Below are 21,614 nucleotides of genomic sequence, written 5' to 3'. Positions count from 1 at the left end.
AGCTTCAGATAAGAAAAACAAGAAGCCTTCTGAAAACTATTTATTATGAAGAAGTTTTAATATGTAGCAAATTATACTGCAGAAGTTTCAGCCGGAATTCTCATAGACTTCAGCTGTTTAAGAAGTTGATTTCCAAATCAACAATCATAGTCAGCTCAAAAATATCTTTCTTGATGTCTTTCAAAGACTAGGCCATGATTTTCTGACTTTTAAAATTTTTATTTTCTAGTTAGTGGCAGAAAATAATCTATATTACGCCAAATCAATCTGAAAATTAGGAGTTATATAGTGGCTACAGAAAAATTTTCTCTATCCATATTAAATGTGATGCTCTATTCATAGCTTAATTCTCCACAAACAGGGCAAGGTAATTAAGGCTTTCATAAACTCCTTTTTAGAATGGGCAAAAATTACATCAGAGGAGAATGGCCATGTTGTTATTTAAATGTGGTTCACCACTGTGCACCTCACTCTTAAACAAAAACTTGACTATTTTACCACAAACGTAAAGGTCTTAACATTTAAATATTTGTGTATTCATTTTTATACTTCTTGAAAGTATTTCTAGGAGTACAAAAGTAAATTGCTAAAAAAAATCCCTTTTCCCTCAGATGGCAGTATTGAGGGAAAAAAGGATTTAATCCAGAAGTGCTACTGCTAATCTGGTATGACACTGTAGAAAACACAAGAAACAAAGAAGATATTAAATGTTAAGTATACCTGTGGCATCAAACTCCTCTAAATTGCCCTAAGGTTCTAAATACTAAGCTAGACCTTGTTGAAGTCATAACTGCCATGGCTCAGATTTATTCCCTGATTCTAGGCCTGGGAAAGAAAACAAAACAAAACAAAAAAATACCCACTGAGATAAAATCAAGAATACACTGTAATATGATCTGTGGTGCTGATTTCCCCTTCCTTGATGTTGCCTGTAGTGGAGGAATACTCTGACAGGAAGGTGAAGTCTAGTGTTTGGGAAGGGAAAGACACAGGAAGATCTGAAAATATATCCGCATTCTAGACATTACCCACTGTTCTGTGTATTACATACACTTTTCTCTACTGGCACAGGGTAATTATTTTAAAAGTTGCCATCTGTACCTATCATGAGGCTCTTCTAGGGCCAGCAACAAGTACACGTTTCAGTCAACACTGTCCTCCTTAGAAAATAGGCAAGGAGGGACTTCCCTGGTGGCGCAGTGGTTAAGAATCCGCCTGCCATTGCAGGGGACACGGGTTCGAGCCCTGGTCCGGGAAGATCCCACATGCTGCGGAGCAACTAAGCCCGTGTGCCACAACTACTGAACCTCTGCTCTAGAGCCTGCAAGCCACAACTACTGAGCCTGTAAGCCACAACTACTGAAGCCCACACGCCTAGAGCCTGTGCTCCGCAACAAGAGAAAACACCGCAATGTGAAGCCCGCGCACTGCGATGAAGAGTAGTCCCCACTCCCTGCAGCTAGAGAAAGCCCACGTGCAGCAACAAAGACCCAGTGCAGCCAAAAATAAATAAATTAATTTTTAAAAAGGCAAGGAAAGAATCCAACTACTTTATTCTACTAGAGTAAATATTCCAGCAGTTGGCTCTAATATGTTCCATGAAAGTCAGAAAAATTTAAGATGGCTGGAATAGAAATGTCATCCTTCATGTTGATTACACAATGAAAAGATACTTCTAATCAGGCTACCAGAAAGATCCCACTCTCTCAATATATGCTCAGCAGTAAAAATAGATTAACTGAAGTGTTTAATCAGAAATGGGCTTTTCTCACAAAACCCAAGAGATTCCAGAATTTTGTCATAATCTTACTCTGAAAGTACTAAAGTAAAATATTTATTGCTTGAAAAAAGCAATGAAAAATATTTATTAAGAGTATTATGCATGAGAGCTCACAAATTATGTTTAAATTAAAATGTAAAATCTTGTATGGAGAAAAGTTACGTATGCAAGATGCCCATTTACCCACCATTAGCCTGGGTAAAGATGGGAGGCCGTTGCAGGAGGACCTTATAAATAGATAAAATACAGTACCTGAATTTGCACAATACTTCTGGGGCAAAGGTTTGGTGCCTTAATATCATAATGTTTAAAACTGAGAAGGCTATTTTCATCGTCTGCTGTAACCTCTGCCTCACTGACTAATTAAACTATTTCATGTGCCTGGATATGCTCTGACTGCCTTTTATATTAAGCCAACACACAGGTAGGTAGCAGCAGCTGCTCAGTAACAATTATTTAATTGCATTTTTCTAACATTCTGGGTATACACTGTCAGAACATCCTTTTAAAAAATTGACTCCACAGTGTTAAACCCCAGGAACTGAGTGAGTATATGCATCTAGGTTAATCTTAAGATTGAATATATTGGGATTTCCCTGGCGATCCAGAGGTTAAGCCTCCACACTTCCACTGCAGGGGGCGAGGGTTCAATCCCTGGTTGGGGAGCTAAGATCCCACATGCTGCACAGCACGGCCAAAAAAAAAAGATTGACTATATTAATATCTATATAAGCACATAACATAGAAATCCAGATTTGTAAATCATAAATTGAAGAATAATTAAATATTCTTAACTTAGCATAAAACTTTACCCAAGACTCACTCTTTAGACATCAATCTTCTCTACTGGTTTTAGCATGATTCAATTTGCTTTATTATCAAATTTTCTGATTACAGGAGTTACATGACCTGAGGGGTATACTTATAAATTTTTGTAAATTCTAGTCTGTTCCTAGTAACATACAGTTAAAGAATGGAGAAAAGCTACAGAAACCCCTCAAGTACTTCATCTCTGTTTAACCAACCACCTTATCTTTTTATTAGTTGCAAAACAGGATTTTTTTTTTTTTGCTTTTTTTTTGCTTTCTCCAAATATTCTCTGGTAGTGAAACTACTGAGAAATGAAATTGCCCATGGAGGGAGGAAAATCCAACAAACTGATTCATCTAGATTGCTGTCTCTGTATAAAGAAACCAAAACACTGAAACTCATTTTTTAAGTCGCTTTTTCAAGTAAAAGCTGGTAAGTGGCGTTAACTCAGTTTCATTTTTGAGATCAGAAGGTCTCTAACCTAGGTTGCAAGGCTGCCCCTCTTATCAGAAGTTTCAAGGGCCATGAAGTAGAAATGAGGGAATTTGAAAGTATCATCTTGGAAAAAATCCCTGCCACTTAGAGGATCAAATCATTATAAGTGAACATAGGCACTGTCTGGATTTTTTTAAGTCTTATTGAAAGGTGCTAAGTTTTAAAATAAGGCAGAAAAAAAATAAAATAAGGCAGAGAGGTTGGATATTTAATTTTTATGCTGAAAGAGAAAAGTGATGCTCAAACACACAAAGGCTGCAGGGTTTGCAAACTCAATGCCTTTGGGGCTGGAAGGAAATGAAAGAAGGCATGGATGCCACCCTGGAGTATATTCCATTAAAAATGGATAGCTGGGCATGGACTTATATAACACTACCAAATGTAAAATAGATAGCTAGTGTGAAGCAGCTGCATAGCACAGGGAGATCAGCTCGGTGCTTTGTGACCACCTAGAGGGGTGGGATAGGGAGGGTGGGAGGGAGACGCAAGAGAGAGGAGATATGGGGATATATGTATATGTATAGCTGATTCACTTTGTTATACAGCAGAAACTAACACACCATTGTAAAGCAATTACACTCCAATAAAGATGTAAAAAAAAAAAAAAAATGGATAGCTGCCATTCAGTTCAAGCCAACTGCACTTCCGTGAAGGAACGTGGGCCCACTGTTGAAAATCTTCTGACTTTTCAATCAGATCGTTATGCAGAAACTTTCAAGTTTTAAATATTAAATGTTTTATTATAAAAATTTTATGGAAAAAAAAAACCCTGGTTAGGAAGAGGGGGTCAAAAAATATTTATAAGCCACATGTAGGCAGGCAGCTTGTGACATGTGGACAAATCTTCCAAGTCCCAGTCTAGTTCTCATCTCATACTATTATACTTGGTATATATAACTTAAAACGCTTAGCATTCCCTAGGAGAGTCAGCATTAGAAATATTAGCCACTCCGGGAAATAGACTTTGGACCTAGAAATGGTGTTTGGAGTGTTAATGGGAAAAGTGCGAAGAAAAGACATGGTGGGACTATACACACATCAGAAAGAAAACTAATACCTCCATTATCTTCTGTTGGGACTTACAAAGTTAAATGTTAGAATTCTTTTTATACCTACAACTTAAATGCTAGAATGGGCTGAGTTACAATGCAGCAGGGAAAACTGATCATTGGTTTAAGTGTGATTTCTGGATCCTGTTTGTAGGCATTAAGCTCTTTGGTAAATACTATCATATCTCTGAAAAAAACTCAAGAAAAGCAACAAGGGCTTCCCTGGTGGCGCAGTGGTTGAGAGTCCGCCTGCCGATGCAGGGGATATGGGTTCGTGCCCCGGTCTGGGAAGATCCCACATGCCGCGGAGAGGCTGGGCCCGTGAGCCATGGCCGCTGGGCCTGTGCGTCCGGAGCCTGTGCTCCGCAATGGGGGAGGCCACAACAGTGAGAGGCCCGCGTACAGCAAAAAAAAAAAAAAAAAAAAAGAAGAAAAGCAACAAATAAAATAACAATCACAAAGCACACCGACAACCAGGATTAAATATGCCGAATAGAAGAAGTGTTTTCTTTGGAAATGATGTGCCAGTATCAGTAGTTACCAAGGTTTGGTTAATAAAAATCAAAGTGAAATTTAACTGGCTATAGTCAAGTATCACTTTAAAAGTAAGTCAGCTTGACCAGTTCACTCTGAAAAAGAACAGTGCTCCTTTTCCTTTGTCACTTGCGATCCAGACAAAATAAATATCTGATTTATCTGAGCAACATTTGTTAAAAAAATACAAAAGATCTATCATTTTTATATAACTTTAAAACTCTACCCAAACTGATATGTTCAGGTTTACCTAAACATACACACATATATACTTTTAAAATTCCATAAGTCAAGACACAAGCCCATAGGGGTGTGTGACCATCATAGGCTAAAAATTTAACTCTGGCAGTTGCAGGACTCTGCGGGTCTCTGACCTACACTTAAAGCTGTCAGCTTTTAACACCCGTCCCATGAGGAAATCTTTGCCTTTTGCTCAAAATGGTTGAACAAAACTCACCACTGAACTAACAGAGATACGTTAACAGGACACTTGGCACACAAGGACTAAGAGAAAGTGGGTCCTATAGAGTCTCTCAGGCTGTCAGTCATCTAGACACAAGTGAGTCAGCATCCACGGTGTTCAGAAGGTAGAGTTCAGGCTGAACTGTCAATCCCAGACGTAGGTACTGAGGACAAAAAGATGGAAAAGGGTTAGACTGATTTGCAAGTATTTAAATATTGAATTTGGCATTTAAGTACCTATAATCAGCATATCAATGTAGGTCTTTTTTCAGTTCTGCTATATAGACTTTCATTTCAGAAAAGAAATGGCTTACAGATACATGAATGGTTTATTGTATATAAAATAATTGCTAGGAGCCGAAATAGTTAAAGATTGAGATAGTACCGAATGCCCTCAGGAAAATTTGCACTTTGACTATTCTTGCGACACACTCTGCCTCAGGATGATTGTTTCTGACCAGGATATTAAGAGCAAACGCAGTGCGAGCTTTTGTACTTTAATACCAAGTGTGTTAGAAATAAAATTTCAGGGAATTTTCTGGCTGCCCAGTGCTCAGGACTCCAGGCTTTTACTGCTGAGAGAGCAGGTTCAATCCCTGGTCGGGGAACTAAGATCCCACAAGCTGCCCAGCACGGTCAAAAAAAAAGAAATCAAATTGCAAATAATCTAAATCCTGACCCTATTATCTGGGCCCTATTATCCTTTGGCACATGAGGAAAGCAAAGCCTTTCATTAAAAAAAACAAAATGGCATGTACTAAGAGAAGAGATGAGCTACTGATCCCAAACGTTTATCAGGCTGAATTAGAATCACTTCTGTTGCTTTTAAAACACGTTGTCAGACCCACCCCTGGAGACCTGAATCCAGATGGTTTGTGTTGGCATCTGTGAAGTTGTATCTTACTTTTTCTTTCCTCCGAATTCACCATGGGACAATCACTGAGTCTCCTTTTAGCCCTACTGTTATTACTTGGAGTTTTAGGAATGTTGTTGCCCCTTGTCAACAACAAACTCTTTTTGGCCTATCAGTTGCCTCACATGTATAGAGGCTGATCCTTTTGTTATAAGAATTAAATGAAATCATATGAGTGCTCAGGATGCCGAATGCACACTATAAATTCATAGAAAGAAAATGTTTCTATTACATAGTGGAAAAGGAACTGGAGTTGGGGTCAAGCTCCAACTCTGCCACTTCCTATGACCTTGAGCAAGTCATGTATCTTTCTGGAGCCTTATCCTACTTATTTGTAAAATGGGAATAAATGCTACATTTGAAAATGTCAAGTACGTTAATAAGCTATCTCATGTTAGTCTTCAGTAATTGCTGTGCCACGCAGCATGCGGGATCTTAGTTCCCCAACCAGGGATCGAACCTGCGCCCCCTGCAGTGGAAGTGCGGAGTCTTAACCACTGGACCACCAGGGAAGTTCCAGTCTTCAATAATTTTTTAACACATTACAAATTGCCCTGTATACCTCACAAGCTTGTGATGACTGTGTGAAGATGAAACTAAATAGAGCCCAAGATAAAACTATTCTCAACTAGTGGGCTAGGAAATGACTGAGTCACACTGGCCTTAGGGCAGAACAGCACTTCAGACTTCAGCTTGCTTACTCACTTTAGGGTCTTATGACTCAAGTTTTAGTAACCAAGAGTGATTGTCAGATACACTGACAATTCACTGCAGTCTTTTCTCAAGTGAGCTAAGGTGCTGAGCTTCTTCATTATGTAGAAAACAAGGGTTGCATTTTTAGTCCCATGACCTCCAGGTTGTATCACTTAGATGACTTAGTAGAGAGCACTCCTTCATTGGAGAAGTTTGTCATATTGCTCGGAGGCACTAAGAGATGGGGTAAATTGCACAGGAATTGGCTAAACCTTTCAAGGGCAGAGAGGTATGCAAATGAATAAACTATTAGTCCTTAGTTATTGCTGGGGTAGGATCATAGAGGGCCCTGCCCATTTTCCACACCTACCTCAAAAAGCATTCAGGTACTTTTTAAAATTTAGCACAGGCCAAACAAAATTAGCCTACCAGTTGGCAGCTTTTGATCTAAAACATATTCTAGCACTAATCAGAGTATCAAGCAAAGTATCTTTGATATGTTGCTGTTCTTGGTGCTGCTAGACACCAAAGCTTGGTGTCTTAACTGCGCATGAAGTGTATACTATATATTACATAGGATGATTGGTAATGATGATGTGAGCTCTGGAATTAAGCTAGTCAAGTTGAAATGCCAATTGCCCACTTTTTAGTGATGTATTATTTTACTTTTTGGTCCTTCAGTTGCCTTATCTATATAGAGGCTGATCCTCTTGTTATAAGAATTACATGAGATCATATGAGTGCAAAGACCCTGACTAGCACATAGCAGTGTGTTAGTCATTTTTAACATTCAAAAGCCAAGGTGCCAAGAGAAGGTGACACATTTGGATTCATTGGTCCTATCCAAGGAAGGAACAGAAAGTACTCCAGAGGGCAGAGCTAAAGGAAATATCTCAAATCAGGATCTTCAAATTGTTATGCATCCTATTTTAGTTCTGAAATTAAATCCAAAGTAAGGAGTTCCCTGGTGGCCTAGTGGTTAGGATTCTGGGCTTTCACTGCCATGGGCCCGAGTGGAACTGAGACCCCGTAAGCCACGCAGCAAGGCAAAAAAAAAAAAAAAAAAAAAAAAAAGATTTAAACAAAAACAAAGTTAGAAGGGAGAGCTAAATGAGGAAGGACAACATGGAGAATAAAATTGCCAGATAACTTCTATGGTGCTACTTACAGTATTCAGCTCCTGTAAGACAGACAGGGAAAGCTTGCAACAGAGAAAGGGAAAATGAAGTTCTAGTGACACTCTTGAAACAAATTAAGTGCTGACTTAGATTTTCCTGCCATGTGTTTGGTGACAAGGCTAGTAGTTTACTGTGTCTGAGCTCTGTCTTTGTTTTTATTAAACGGCGCCAATATTTCCATATATATCAGGTCTGCCAAAATGCTTTCATTTTTAACCTAAACAATTTTGGTTTCTCTTTTCAAATACTCATACTTTTTATTGGCAGCATATACAGAATATAAAAGACCTCAATGGTGAAACAAGACTACAGATAGAGAAATGTTCAGCTTAGAGCAGAAAAAGGCCAGATGACAATGTTTTTTCAACTTTAAATATGGTAATGATGTAACCTTTAGCAATGGCAAAACTATCTGACTAAGTGGGTAATAGAAATTAGTGTTTGGTGTCTGCAATTCATCAAGTCTCCTGGGAACTAAACCTATGTTGAGCCTTAAACGACATGAATTTGAACTGCGTGAGTCCACTCATACATGGATTTTTTTCCCCAGTGGTAAATACTACAGTACTACATGACACCCAAGGCAGGTTGAATCTGAGAATGCGGAACCACAGATTCGGAGGAACACTGGACATGAAGGGCCGACTATAAACATGAAAGCCCAACTATAAATTTTACAGAGATTTTTTATTCCATGGAGGGTCAGTGCCCCAACCCTGGGTTGTCCAGAGATCAACTGTATTTGTCTCTCTCTTCTAAAGAGAAAAATCACTAACAGTGTGAGTTTAGTATGTCATTCCAGGTGGTAGTTGATGTTTCAATATTTCAAAGTGGTTGACGCCCCATTAATAAAGTATTTTCAAAGTTAAAAAAATACCCAGGAAACCAAATTGGAAAAAGGAAAAAAAACTTTTTAATTACAAACCAAGTTTACATATTGTTAAATGATCACTAAAAACTTGCTGTAATCACTCCTAAAACCACTAGCAGGACCTCACAGGAGCCAAACTGCAGCTCTTTCCCATCCCTGTTAATCCCCAGTATGCTGCAGCAGCACAATTATTTCATGCCACATTTATGGAGAACAAGGACCAGTTTACATGAAATACAATTGTATATCCTTAAACATTCCACACAAACATACCGCACATGCTGGCACTGGAAGACTTCAGTCCTAAACATTGTTTACTGTACCCAAAGTACTGGCTGACAAGAAAGTACACTTTCTATCTGAGAGGATCAAGTGGAATACAGTATGGGAGTGTTTTTAACACTGAATAATACTACACACACACTGATATAAAATGCCATTTAACTGGGAAGAAATTTTCCATCATTGCAAGTCATATATATAACTTTTCAAAGAAAACTAGCAGCTTTTACCTGGGCTTCTAAATATTTGTGAATCTGAGACTGACTGGACTCACCCAGACTGAGGGCAAAGGTAAATGTTACTGTAGTGTCTTTACAAAGAATTTTGTCAGTGTGGCCCGCACCTACAGCAGCCAGACAAGAGCCTAAGATGTCAGTCCCTGATATCTTCAGTATGCTCTTATGCCAGTTTGGGGAATGATGGTAGGGGAGAGGGAGGGGTATGAGGAGGGACAGTTAGGGAAATTTGTCTCTCATGATCCTGTGCTGTATCACTGGAGGGGCTGAGATAAAGGTATGGTCAGTGAAACACAGTAGTTTACCCTTAATGCCATATAAAAGACAGTCCATTCAGTCTATGCTTTTAACTGTGTACAAAGTATCGGCAATAATGCCTTTAGGAGCTCAGGTGAACAGAGAACATCAATCAACAAGGACTCCAGAAGGAAAACACCAAAAATGAAAAGTCCTTCAATGCCATTCCCATTACTATTCTCTCCAAGTCAGTGGCTATAAAAGACTTGATTATTTATCTCCATCAGACAAATGTGATCTGGTTTGAGATAATCACATAGTCTCGGGCTCCACATGTAAACATGTCAGAAGTGGCTGAAGAGCAGCAGCTGCATGCTGAAGGGACCCATTTCCTCTGATTCCAGAGCTCCACCATCTGGTCTCAAAGTTTTTCCCTCTGAGGGAATGGCTGAAGAAAGGTAGCCCAGCACAACCCTGCTGAGAGATCTTTGTAACCATAGTGATACCTAAGGACTTGCTGAGAGCGAGCGAGCTTTGCAACCTTTAGATCCAGAGCTCCTGAGATTGCCTTGCAAGTCGTCTTGGGCATGCTTCAGAAAAAGGTGACGATTCTGGTAGAAGGTGGCTTTTAGGAATAAAACAGATGGCTCTTCTTCTTTCAAGTTTTTCTCCTCACCCCAAAGTCTCATGAGAACATCAGTGCATAAGCACTACCATCTCTATCACCACCCTCCTGGAGGAGGAAGGTGAAGGTTTCATGACTCTAAGTGCTCAAGAAGAAATACCATCAGGAAAGCTTGGTACTAACATGAAAGTTATTAAAATTAGAACTCCCAAGAAAATTTCGATAAGCTTTCAGTCTCTGAGGAAAATCGTCGAAGTGATTTTCAAATGAGATGAGTAACCACCACCTACAGGTGAGTTTTGCTATCTGTCCATTTACCATCTTCTTTATGCTTTCTCACCCCTCTTAACATCCAGAGAAATTTAAAGTGAAAATAAGTTAAAAGAATCCTGAACCTGATAGAGGTAGATATCTCATAATTTTATATTTCAAATGGATCAAACCACCCTAGTTGAGATTTTATTTTTTTTTAATTAAAATAATTCAAAGGGTATGCATAAGGAAGGTATTTCTCAGCCTTTTAAAATCCATTATCTTTTGATAAACAAAACTTGCATACCCATTCTGTACTTTGTATCATGAAAAATTTACTACATTTTCCAAATACATTTTTTTAACATATAGTCAGTCTTGTTAAGAATCATGCACAGATGATTATCTCTCAGAAAGGTAAAACAAGCTGGCCCTTGGGCAGCTAAAGAGTTTAGTGTTGTTTGAGAGCAGCAGATGTCAGCTTTTCAAGGACCCTACCTTATCCAGTTCCCAAGTTAGGAGGTCAGGAAGAAAAATAATGGCTTCTTTCAAACACATATGCAAAGCCTTTCCCAACAAACAGTTGAGTCCTAAATGCAGTCTGTGCAACAGCACATACTTTTGGCTATGTTCACACAGTAAACCATAGCAACACACTGGCTCTGATGGCTACCTGTGGAAGACAGACAGACTGACCCAGTGTTTACTTAGTATAGCCACTGGTGGCTCCGTCGGTCAGCAGGACTTTAGAGATGCTTACCGTGTGCCCACAGTCCAGGAAGGACATGCCCAGTGCAATCAAACATTGCCAACCCTGAAAGAGAAAATACAGTCATCATTCACCAACCTCTCTGAAGAGCCCTCTTACCCATGACTGCCTACATTGCACTGCTCAGATACAAACCTCTTTTGCCATACTACTTTCAATACTGAGTTCCCTCTGTTCCTACTGCTTTGTGTTTGGTTTGTTTCTTTTAGCTGACTGGGAGAGTTCCCTGAAGACCACTTTTCTTCAGTCCTACCCCATTCCTCATGATGGGGGAATGACTGACTGGCTAATACAACTGCTATAGTCTCCTGAGCTGCTCTATAAGTATACGTTTTGGAGCTAAACAGTAGTAATTCACTCTAGAATCAGCCCTAAGCCTTAAATATGGGTCTTCAGGGACTTCCCTGGTGGCACAGTGGTTGAGAATCCACCTGCCAATGCAGGGGACACGGGTTCGAGCCCTGGTCCAGGAAGATCCCACATGTCGTGGAGCAACTAAGCCCGTGTGCCACAACTACTGAGTCTGTGCTCTAGAGCCCAGGAGCCACAACTACTGAGCCCTCATGCCACAGCTACTGAAGCCTGCACGCCTAGAGCCTGTGCTCCACAACAAGAGAAGCCACCACAATGAGAAGCCCACACACCACAAGGAAGAGTAGCCACCGTTCGCCACAACTAGAGAAAGCCCGCACATAGCAACGAAGACCCAATGCAGCCATAAACAGACAAACAAACAAACAAATTTATTTTAAAAAATGGGTCTTCAACAATCTCAGTAGTCTTAGGCTGACTGAGAACTCGGCACCTTCATAACCAATTTGCATGAAGGAAGGATTCCCTTAAGTTCTATAGCAAATTTTTAAAACAGTTTCTGTCAAGGACATACTCAGTTACTTGGGTTTCCTTGGAATAAGTCCCTATATCATAGTCAGCACAATCTTAGCGTGCCCATGGTTTACTGGGGAGGAAAAAAGAAGGGATATATCCATCCAGGGCATAATTTTTCAATATTCACTAAAATGATTTTCTCAATCAAGTACATAACCTGTAGCAGACATTGGCATGGGGACTAGGTAAGTGTTATAAAGATGAGCAGTGGTTTCCACCCTCCATCCCTGCCATTCTCTGTAGCAGACATGGTATAAAGTTTGCTGTCCCTAATCCTCAACTCCTGTGTTTTTCAGAGAAACGTGTGTAGAATAGGGAGGTGGATTTGTTGTTGCTGTAGCTGCTTTTCATTAATATAAGTAATGTTACAGAAGATCTGGAAAATAGAGAAAAGAATATATCCATAATCCCACCAGCCTAAGACAACAACTATTACTATTTTTACATAATTTACTCTGGACTTTTGAAAATTTTTTTGATTATCTAGGTATACACAATTTTGCATTCCTTTTCTGTGTAGCTATATTTTATAACCATCATTTTAAAATAACTCTAGAATAACTCAATGAGAGAATATCACCATTTACTTACATCCTTATTGGATAACTATTAAGTAGCAGAGCTGGGCAGGGCTGTGAACCCACATGTGCTGCTCTCCAAAGATTGGAAATCACACTCCACAGCTCCCTTCTCCAATCCCATCTCGTACCACTCTCTACTTTCTACACTGCTGATCTTCTTTTAGTTCTTCAAACATACTACGCTCTCTTGTTAGGAATTATTAAGAATGGAAACCAGACAGAAGTGACAGAAATTAAAAAATGATAGCTCTTAGGAACCAAGGTAAATTTTATGGTTAAAAATATTGTTTAATCACAGCTGGTTTAACAACTCTTTCAGGTCCTTTCATTTCTGAGTGTTAGCCACACCTCGACCACCCTGATACCTATATGCCCCTGCCCCCTCCCAAATGGACTTACCAAGTAAAACACAAAGCTCAGATAAGCTATGCTGACCACAGCAGCCACCACATACAATGCCACGTGCCCTAGTTCCTGGACATAAACCACGACAAAGTACATGTTGATGGAACAGACAATAAGGACCAAGATACCGCCTGCAATCCTCCAGCCTCTGTAAAAAGAAACAACACAATTATTGGTGGAATAGCCCAACCTGTCCACAAACATAAAAAGACACTGTCTCTTTTGGGGTACACAGGACAGGAGTTAAGAGGCATTTCAAAATGAACTGAAAAGTGGTTCTTATGTCCCAGATTAGGTTAAATGAGCCAAAGTTACATAATGATAGGGAGAAAGAGGGGGAAAAAAACACTATCAAATAACCCGTATTATTTAAGTCCCTGAAAATGCAAAAAGTCACGAGTCCCTAGAGGTGTAACAAGTCATTTCAAATACACCATGTCCTTTAAAGATGTATATAAAAGGTATTAGCTCATGCCTTTCTCATCAAGATCATTTAACATGGAATTAAGGTGCTTTAAACTTCAGTGGCTGAAGCTAAAGAGTTAAAGCCCTAAAAACTGAAAAATTTCCCCCAGAAATGAAAACTGTGCTTGCCCTCCTTTGTTACATTCACAGTGTCCATATTCTAAGTCAAAGACCAAGGGGGCAGCTTTAGCAATCACCTCTCAAAGCATATAGTTCCCCTATGACTTATTTTCTGACTGGCCTGTTTGATGAAGATACCCTTCCCCCATATATATTTGGGGAACTAAAAGAAGAACACTCACATTCCATTGGCAAACTCACTCATTACCGGCCGCAAGCTCGTAAACGTGAGGATGGGTATGAGAGCAAAGGGAAGCTGGAAAAGAAAAACCTAAGATCAGATAGGGCCACTGGGGGTCCTTGTATCACCCCGGAGAGTAGCCCTGTTAGCAAAAGGGAAACACAGACCCTGCCTCAGCTACTCCATGAGAAATTATCCCTATCATTCCAACATGCATTATGTGGAAATGTGTAGAGGTGTCACTAACCTAGCGTCAATTATGAGCATAGTGTCTTATACATAGTGTCAGATACAAAATTTGTATCTGCCTCGTCTTCTTAATCTCCATAAAATCTAGCAGTGTCCTATACATTATTTAATGTTTGCTTGGATTAACGAACAATAATTTTGTGTTCTATGTGTAATTATAGCTTATAATTCCCACTCAAAAAAAAAAACCAAGCTTAAAAACCCAGCCCTTTCTAAAAGCCTTTTAGATGACAGGGATTTCATACGCATTTGCTATAGACCAAGACTGTGCCTCTCTCTTCATCTGAATTTTCCCCAGCATGCAGCACTAGGCTTGGTAACTAAGGGCAATAAAAAATGCTGCCTGACTCAACGGGATGTGAGTTTCCCCAGCTCCCTCCTCACTTGTAAGCTCTGAAGAACATTCAGGAAGTCATTCATCCCTGTCAGATGCTCTACATCTTGGAAGACAGCAACAAGCAGAGTGGGGATGATGGCAATAGAGCGGGTCAGCATCACTCGGGCAAAGCGTGACCACTTTAGGTTCAGGAATCCCTAGAAGGAAACACAGAAACAGGATGAATGTCTGGCATAGGACACAGAAAAAGGTCTAGGGAGGTTCAGGAAGACCTTAGATACATGGGATTAAGAAGAAACAAAAGGGCAATGTCCTCTTCCTCTAGTCTATCCCAGTCCAAACAGCAGGTACCTCCATGACAAACTGGCCAGAGTAGGTTCCTGTCATGGTGGAGCTCTGTCCTGCAGCCAGGATCCCCACTGCCCAGATGTAGAGTGCAGCAGGCCCGAAGTAACACCCCAGCACAACACCCTGGGAGAGGCAAGGGAGAAAGATATGTTTGTGTCAAAGACCACTTGAGACAACACTCCAAATAGCACTCCTCTGCGACGTTTCTCCCTCTTCCTGGCTACGCACCTACCTATATCAAGCGCTGTGCTGGGCACTGTAACAGAAGCTAGACTTAGGTCCTGACCCCATTCTAGAGGCTTTCAACCTAAATTCTGCTGGAGGGACCTTTATTTCTCCTCAGCCTAGTCCCTTCTCTTCTCTAGGCTCCTAAAGCCTTTATCCTCAACCTATACCTTAACTATTAAAAAAAAAAAAAAGTCCACAACACTTCCCAAATTAAATTCCTTAACACCCTATTCTGCAAGATGGTAAGAGGAATGAAGAGAGAGCTCAAATAAATTTTGCAAATGCTACATACTATATATTCTACTGTTGGAGGTTCACAATGTAACCAGCATAAAAGGGACAGAGAGGCCCCAGTAAAGACCACCACTTTACTAGGAACACTTTCTCTCCTTTTGGCCACCCCGTGCGGCTTATGGGATCTTAGTTCCCTGAACAGGGATTGAAGCCAGGCCCTCGGCAGAGAGAGCATGGAGTCCTGACCACTGGACCACCAGGACCACCAGGAACACTTTCTTTAGTCACCCCAATTAACGTCCTATAGAACAATATACTATCAACACAAGTTTGGGAATTGCTGATACAATTCATCTTTTCAGCTGATCTTCTATTCCCTTCCACGTAACCCAAAAGGCTTGTCCGGCATCTGGACCTCTGAAAAAAACACACTCCAGAGAAGATATGCTGAGCTCTGAAGTGAATCCACAGAAGAGACCAGATACTATGCTAAGAATACTGATTTAGGAGCAAAGATCAGAAATCTGAATAGGTTTACCCCTTTGTAGATGTCCACAGCCAGTGTTGAGTTATCGTCAGGAAAAAGATGAGTATGGGGACTGCTGGTATTTCTACAGACTTCAACCTGGAACCAAAGCAGTTTAGGAACAACTTTTACTTCTGAGGCCAGCACCCAGACAAGAAGCTCTCTCCTACAGATTATACACAGGTCACCCAAGAGATGGATGCTGGAGGCAAGACACTGGACACAGGCTGTGATAAGGGCAGAGACGGGCTGCAACGTCACTTGAGGTCTTCCTCCATAATCTTTCTACACCCCCATGCCATCAAAAACATTTACTGAGTTAGAGTGTGCATGGTAATACATGAATGCTGGGTCATTTTAAATGACGACAGGAGGCGAGGGCCCTTAAGAAGGCTTCAGATATGAGAGGACATCCAGAATAGGGAGTCCTTAGTCAAAGCAGAGCCAGGAGTCAGAGGTCCTATAGATAAGAAAGTAGTGATCAAAACTAGATAGGCCATCAGGAATCAAGATGACAGAGAATTCAAAAGGACAAGACAGTCTATGTAGCCACAGTTTCTGTTTTCTGTTTGTTGGCTCCTCCCAACCTGTCACCACCAAATGGCAGAACTGGCAAGTGGCTAGTAGTTGGTAAGCAGGAAACAAAAGGGGATGACAAAGAGACAAACAGGCATGAAGCCACCAATAATAGCATGAGGCAATCTTTGTCTGAGGCAAGCTCCCTTCCCTGTCAAAAGCTTGGAAAGATGGGTCTAGGCTTGGTCACAGCCCCCAGACTGTAAACCACGACTAGTGCAGTGATTTAGTGAGCAGCATGGAGGCTTGAGATCTATTTTCCCTGAGCTCTAAGTCACTGTCACCTTTTCCTACCCCAATCCAGCCTCCTCTTTACCCTCACATTCACTACCACCCAGGACCCTGGCTTACTCACCACCTGCTCGTTGGTTTTCTCAAAAAATGCTTCAGCAAAGACTGAGACGACAAAGACGTTGATGATAAAGGAAACAAAAAGAGCAATGCAGGATTCAATGAAAAAGTACTTATTGGCTTCCCGAACTTCCTCCTTATTGGCTCGGTCTACCTGTCTGGACTAGAGAGAGATAACAGCAATGGTCATTTTTTTGACTAGTTGGAACAAGTTTCCTTATAATATTTCATGAGTTTGGAGTCAGCTGAAAGACCTAGAGGGCAAACAACTGACCACATAAAATGTGAGAGACTCTGCTTACATCCTGGTTCACTGAGTAAGAACTCCATGACCCTTTGATGATACCACACATCCCCAAACAGGGAAAAGTGACCGAGTGACTGCTGAGCTCTCAGTTACTGTGGCTGCAAGAACCACTGACCTACAAAAACAACCTGATTTCAGACCTAATGGGTAGATAACCTTAATTACAAAGGTCTCTGAAATCTCCCAGCAAACTATTGTGTTGGACTAACTGGTAAAAGCCAGGTTGGGCTCTTTCCTCCAGATCTCCACGAAGCCACTCAGGCTTTTGAGATTTAAACACAGAGACACGGTGCACCTTCAGACCTTTTAAGAAGGACTTTAGGGGGCTTCCCTGGTAGCGCAGTGGTTGAGGGTCCACCTGCCGATGCGGGGGACACGGGTTTGTGCCCCGGTCCGGGAGGATCCCACATGCCACGGAGCGGCTGGGCCCGTGGGCTATGGCCGCTGAGCCTGCGTGTCCAGAGCCTGTGCTCCGCAACGGGAGAGGCCACAGCAGTGAGAGGCCCGCGTACCGCAAAAAAAAAAAAAAAGAAGAAGGACTTTAGTCCCTTCTTTATGGGGTCAGTTATCTCTGGTCACCTTGGTGATTAAAACAGAGTCCAAGTGTGTGGAGTCCAACTGTGGAAAAACATCTTGCTCCTTCAGGGCTCTAACAGTTGTAAACTAAGTGTGTGTCCCTTGCAACCAAAGGAAAAGATCCCATGAACTACACAGGCCACTGAGATATGGGTCTTGCTTACCTTGACTAAAGCAGAATGCAGGTACATGTTGTGTGGCATGATAACAGCACCCACGATGCCCACAGCCTGCTCGATCTGTGAGGTATGACAGCCTGAACAGGATGGCACGAACATGCCTTTGAGGACCTGGGTCTGGCTGGGTTTCACTGTAACATACTACATACCAACCGAAGAGCTATTAGCCTTTACTGGAATATGAGACCAGGGGAGTAACACAGTGCTAGGGAACACTCTGCAACCTTTACTCCTTAAACCCCTTCATCAAATAAAAAAATTAAATTAAATTAAAAAAATTTAAAAAAAAAAACCCTTCATCAACAACTACATAGGAAATGAGGAATACAGAACCATCCAAAAAAACCAAGTAGTACAAGGTCAGAGAATTTAGGACTGGGGTATCCAGATATTTCACATCATATTTTAGATAAACAAAATAGATGTGTAGAGAATGTAATTAATACTCTAAAGAAATAAAATGGCTACTAAGGGCCTTATTGATATTAGCTTCACAGTAACTCCTGTGAGACACACCCAAGAATACAGAGTCAATTCTTGATTACCCACACTAATCATGCTTCTGTGTTCACCTATGTATATAAAAATCACTTATGTTTGCCACTAGCGTCTGCTGAGACTCATTCAGAAACACTTCTCATACACACTTTTTCCTGGTTCGGCATTTCTCTTGGAAGCCTTAGACCAAGCTGTATCATTTACTCACAGAGTAGATGGATTTTTAAAAGTTTGCTAAGCCAGGGACTTCCCTGGTGGCACAGTGGTTAAGAATCCGCCTGCCAATGCAGGGGACACGGGTTCGAGCACTGGTCCAGGAAGATCCCACATGCCGTGGAGCAACTAAGCCTGTGCGCCACAACTACTGAGCCCGCGTGCCACAATTACTGAAGCCCATGTGCCTAGAGCCCGTGCTCCGCAAGAAGAGAAGCCACCACAGTAAGAAGCTTGCGCACCGCAATGAAGAGTAGCCCCTGCTCGCCGCAACTAGAGAAAACCCATGTGCAGCAGTGAAGATCCAACGCAGCCATAAATAAATTAATTTTTTTAAAAAAGTTTAGCTAGGTCAATAAGCAGAAATCAGTTTATAACAATTGGACATAGAAAGGTGCTATTACTGTAGATGCATATAACAGTAGGGTTAGGGTTAACCCAATGGAGTATCTGGGTTGGGGGACAAACCGGGAAACATGCACTATATCCCCTATAGTTTATTAACTGCTGCATTACAGAGGAAGTCCAAGCTGCAGTTATTATCAACCAGGATGAACAAAAACAGAATCCCTCTAAGGTAACAGCCAAGAATAACCCTGCAATCCCTTCCTTAACCCTCTCCAAGGCTGTTCTGTTGTTGGGATGGCCAACTTGGAACCAGGGAGTCTAGTCTGCGAAGTCCTAGAAATTCTAATCATTTTTGACCTAGGAGTCCCTGCAGGCCTTCCTGGACACTAGTCTTTGCTACCTCTTATTCCTTCCAAATTTGCCCAGGACTGAATTTGGCTTTTTGTTAACAAATACTGTCTTTCATAATAAAAGGGAAAAAAATTGCTTTAAAAAGCTAATGAACAGCCTGTAACACTTGCCTCATATCCAAATGTGAGGGCCATAATAGTGATGAGAAAACCAAAAAATGCTTCTAGCTTCCGCAAGCCTAAGGGAGAAAATGCAGCAGTGAGCTCACAGAAGGCAGACTTCCCCATCAGCCACGTCATGGAAAGCAGCTCCTTTGACTGACCCCTCCATTCCCACTCTGCTTACCATATTTGTCCAAAAAGAGAAATACAAAGGTATCTGCAATGGTGATAAGAACTCCACCCCACAGCGGGACCCTAGGACAGAGATAAGAAATGGAGATTAAAGGAAAGAAAAGAAACACTGAGAAACACTTCTTCCCAACAGCTCTCCAGCTATACAACACTTGGAGGAGCAAGGACTTAGGGAAAAGGGAACAGTGACAGGAGGCCAGGCACAGCACCAAGTAAAATAACACATTCAGGGCTTCCCTGGTGGCGCAGTGGTTGAGAGTCCGCCTGCCAATGCAGGGGACACGGGTTCGTGCCCCGGTCCAGGAAGATCCCACATGCTGTGGAGCGGCTGGGCCTGTGAGCCATGGCCGCTGAGCCTGCGTGTCCGGAGCCTGTGCTCCACAACGGGAGAGGCCACATCAGTGAGAGGCCCACATACCACAAAAAAATAAAAATAACACATTCATTCAAACTTTGTCTACTATTTCAGACAACCAGGATACAAAGCTGAAAAGTATGGGTCTTATCTCTCAAGGAGCTCACTTGTGTAGTGGGATAAACTGACATACAAATTAATTGTAATACACACTGCCACACCCTGAATAATAAAGGGTGTGTTGGGTCTCATGACCCAACATAAGAACATGGAAGATATAGAACCTACATTTGCCAAGAGAGAAGGTGGTTCCAGAAAGGTTCCACAGAAAAAGTATTGATACTTGAGTTGAATCTTGAAAATTGAAAATGAGTTGGGTTTTTGATTTTACACTTGCTTGGAAATCTAGCAAAACATTGATTACTTTCTAGAGAAAAACCCCTCACCTTCCTACAGAGAGGAGATTGATGGCAATAGCAGAGCCAATAACTTCTTGCATATCTGAGCCAACGATAGCCAACTCCACCATCAGCCACAGGATAATTCGTGGAACCTAAACACCAAACAGCAGAAAGATATGGTTCTAATTAATCATTTCTAAGAACTTCCCCCATAGTTTGGAATTCACATTTTGGCACTGATCCATAAACAGTCCTTTAAAAGCTTTCGGTCTAGAGATAAAGTACCACAACTCAGCTCCACTTGGCCCCTTGCTGGAGAAGACCAGACTGCTTCTATGTGGCAGAGACTGTGAGTCAAGGTCAGGGCAGTGGCTGACTCCAATTTTTTTCTCCTTCTTTTCCACTTGACAGAAGAATGGAATTTCCATCCATTATTTCCACTTAATTTTTTGCCTGAAAACAATCCTGAAAAGTCTTAGGGGAAAATATGGATGCTAAGATGGTCAAAATATTGTTCAGGAGAGTATAGAAATGCTGCAGAAGAAAATATCTATCCTGACCATAGCTGAAGAGACAAAACAAGCATGAAAAGGTTGGAGTCCTCCTTAATGTAGTAATGCACAAGCAAGTAAAAAAGACAAATATACAAAGGGACTCGGGGCCAAGTGGTTGGAATCGGGTGTCCTGTAACAAACTCTGGGAACTAATCTGGTCCAATCATCCGGCAGAAAGCAGTTAGGTAGTGCTGGTTCACTGAGGCCAGGAAAAAAAAAAAAAAAAACACCTCCAGGTACCTACTACCCAAAAGATAGGTCACAAAAAACAACTGCTAAGATACAGGAAGAAAGAGAAGCTAAAAGACATGATAAAGTATCAAGGTTTTGTTTTGTTTTGTTTTGTTTTTTTGTTTTTTTGAGAAGCATATAAGAAAAAAAAAAAAAAAACAGGTAAGGATACTTTCTCACAGCCAGAAAAGGAGATTAAACATTTAGGACAAACTGCAGGTAGATTAGTACTTATCTAAAGATCAGGCCAGTTTAAAGGTGTCTTCCAGACATTGGGTCCATCCATTCCTGCCTTAGGTAGCAGCAAGGAAGGCCCAAAATATCCAGAAGGAAACTACAGAGGACAGTGTAAACTCCAGGGTCAAGGTAAACTGAAAAATCATTATTAACAAATCCAAAGATCCTGCGTACATAATTTGCAGTAAAAGGAAAAAACTCACTTTCTTCAAATTTATGGCAAAGACAAACAAAAAAGAAAATATGCATAATGCAAAGTGATGGAGTACTATGGATGTATGAATGAAAGTACTTAGACAGAATACCCCTGCCCCTTTGTGAACTGGGCACTGCTAG

General features: G+C 41.1%; 1 protein-coding gene across 4 annotated transcripts in view; it reads right to left on the bottom strand.

Annotated features, from left to right (window-relative positions):
- Positions 1–2,598: 2,598 nt before the first annotated feature.
- Positions 2,599–21,614, bottom strand: part of SLC11A2 (solute carrier family 11 member 2) — a 53,157-nt gene continuing 34,141 nt past the window's right edge. For all 4 annotated transcript variants that reach the window (XM_060111713.1, XM_060111712.1, XM_060111716.1 and 1 more), the window contains 12 exons: positions 20,302–20,408; positions 19,493–19,563; positions 19,318–19,385; positions 17,723–17,878; positions 16,680–16,838; positions 15,761–15,847; positions 14,764–14,883; positions 14,460–14,609; positions 13,828–13,901; positions 13,055–13,208; positions 11,178–11,231; positions 2,599–5,294 (listed from right to left, as the gene is read on the bottom strand). In XM_060111713.1, coding sequence (XP_059967696.1) covers positions 5,214–5,294; positions 11,178–11,231; positions 13,055–13,208; positions 13,828–13,901; positions 14,460–14,609; positions 14,764–14,883; positions 15,761–15,847; positions 16,680–16,838; positions 17,723–17,878; positions 19,318–19,385; positions 19,493–19,563; positions 20,302–20,408 — 1,281 coding nt within the window. In that variant the 3' untranslated portion in view covers positions 2,599–5,213. The remainder of the gene's footprint in view (positions 5,295–11,177; positions 11,232–13,054; positions 13,209–13,827; positions 13,902–14,459; positions 14,610–14,763; positions 14,884–15,760; positions 15,848–16,679; positions 16,839–17,722; positions 17,879–19,317; positions 19,386–19,492; positions 19,564–20,301; positions 20,409–21,614) is intronic.

This window comes from Mesoplodon densirostris, chromosome 11, assembly GCF_025265405.1.
Source record: "Mesoplodon densirostris isolate mMesDen1 chromosome 11, mMesDen1 primary haplotype, whole genome shotgun sequence".
Classification (NCBI taxonomy): Eukaryota; Metazoa; Chordata; class Mammalia; order Artiodactyla; family Ziphiidae; genus Mesoplodon; species Mesoplodon densirostris.
Note: the sequence above shows the minus strand (reverse complement) of the source record. Positions and strands in the feature narration are given on the sequence as shown.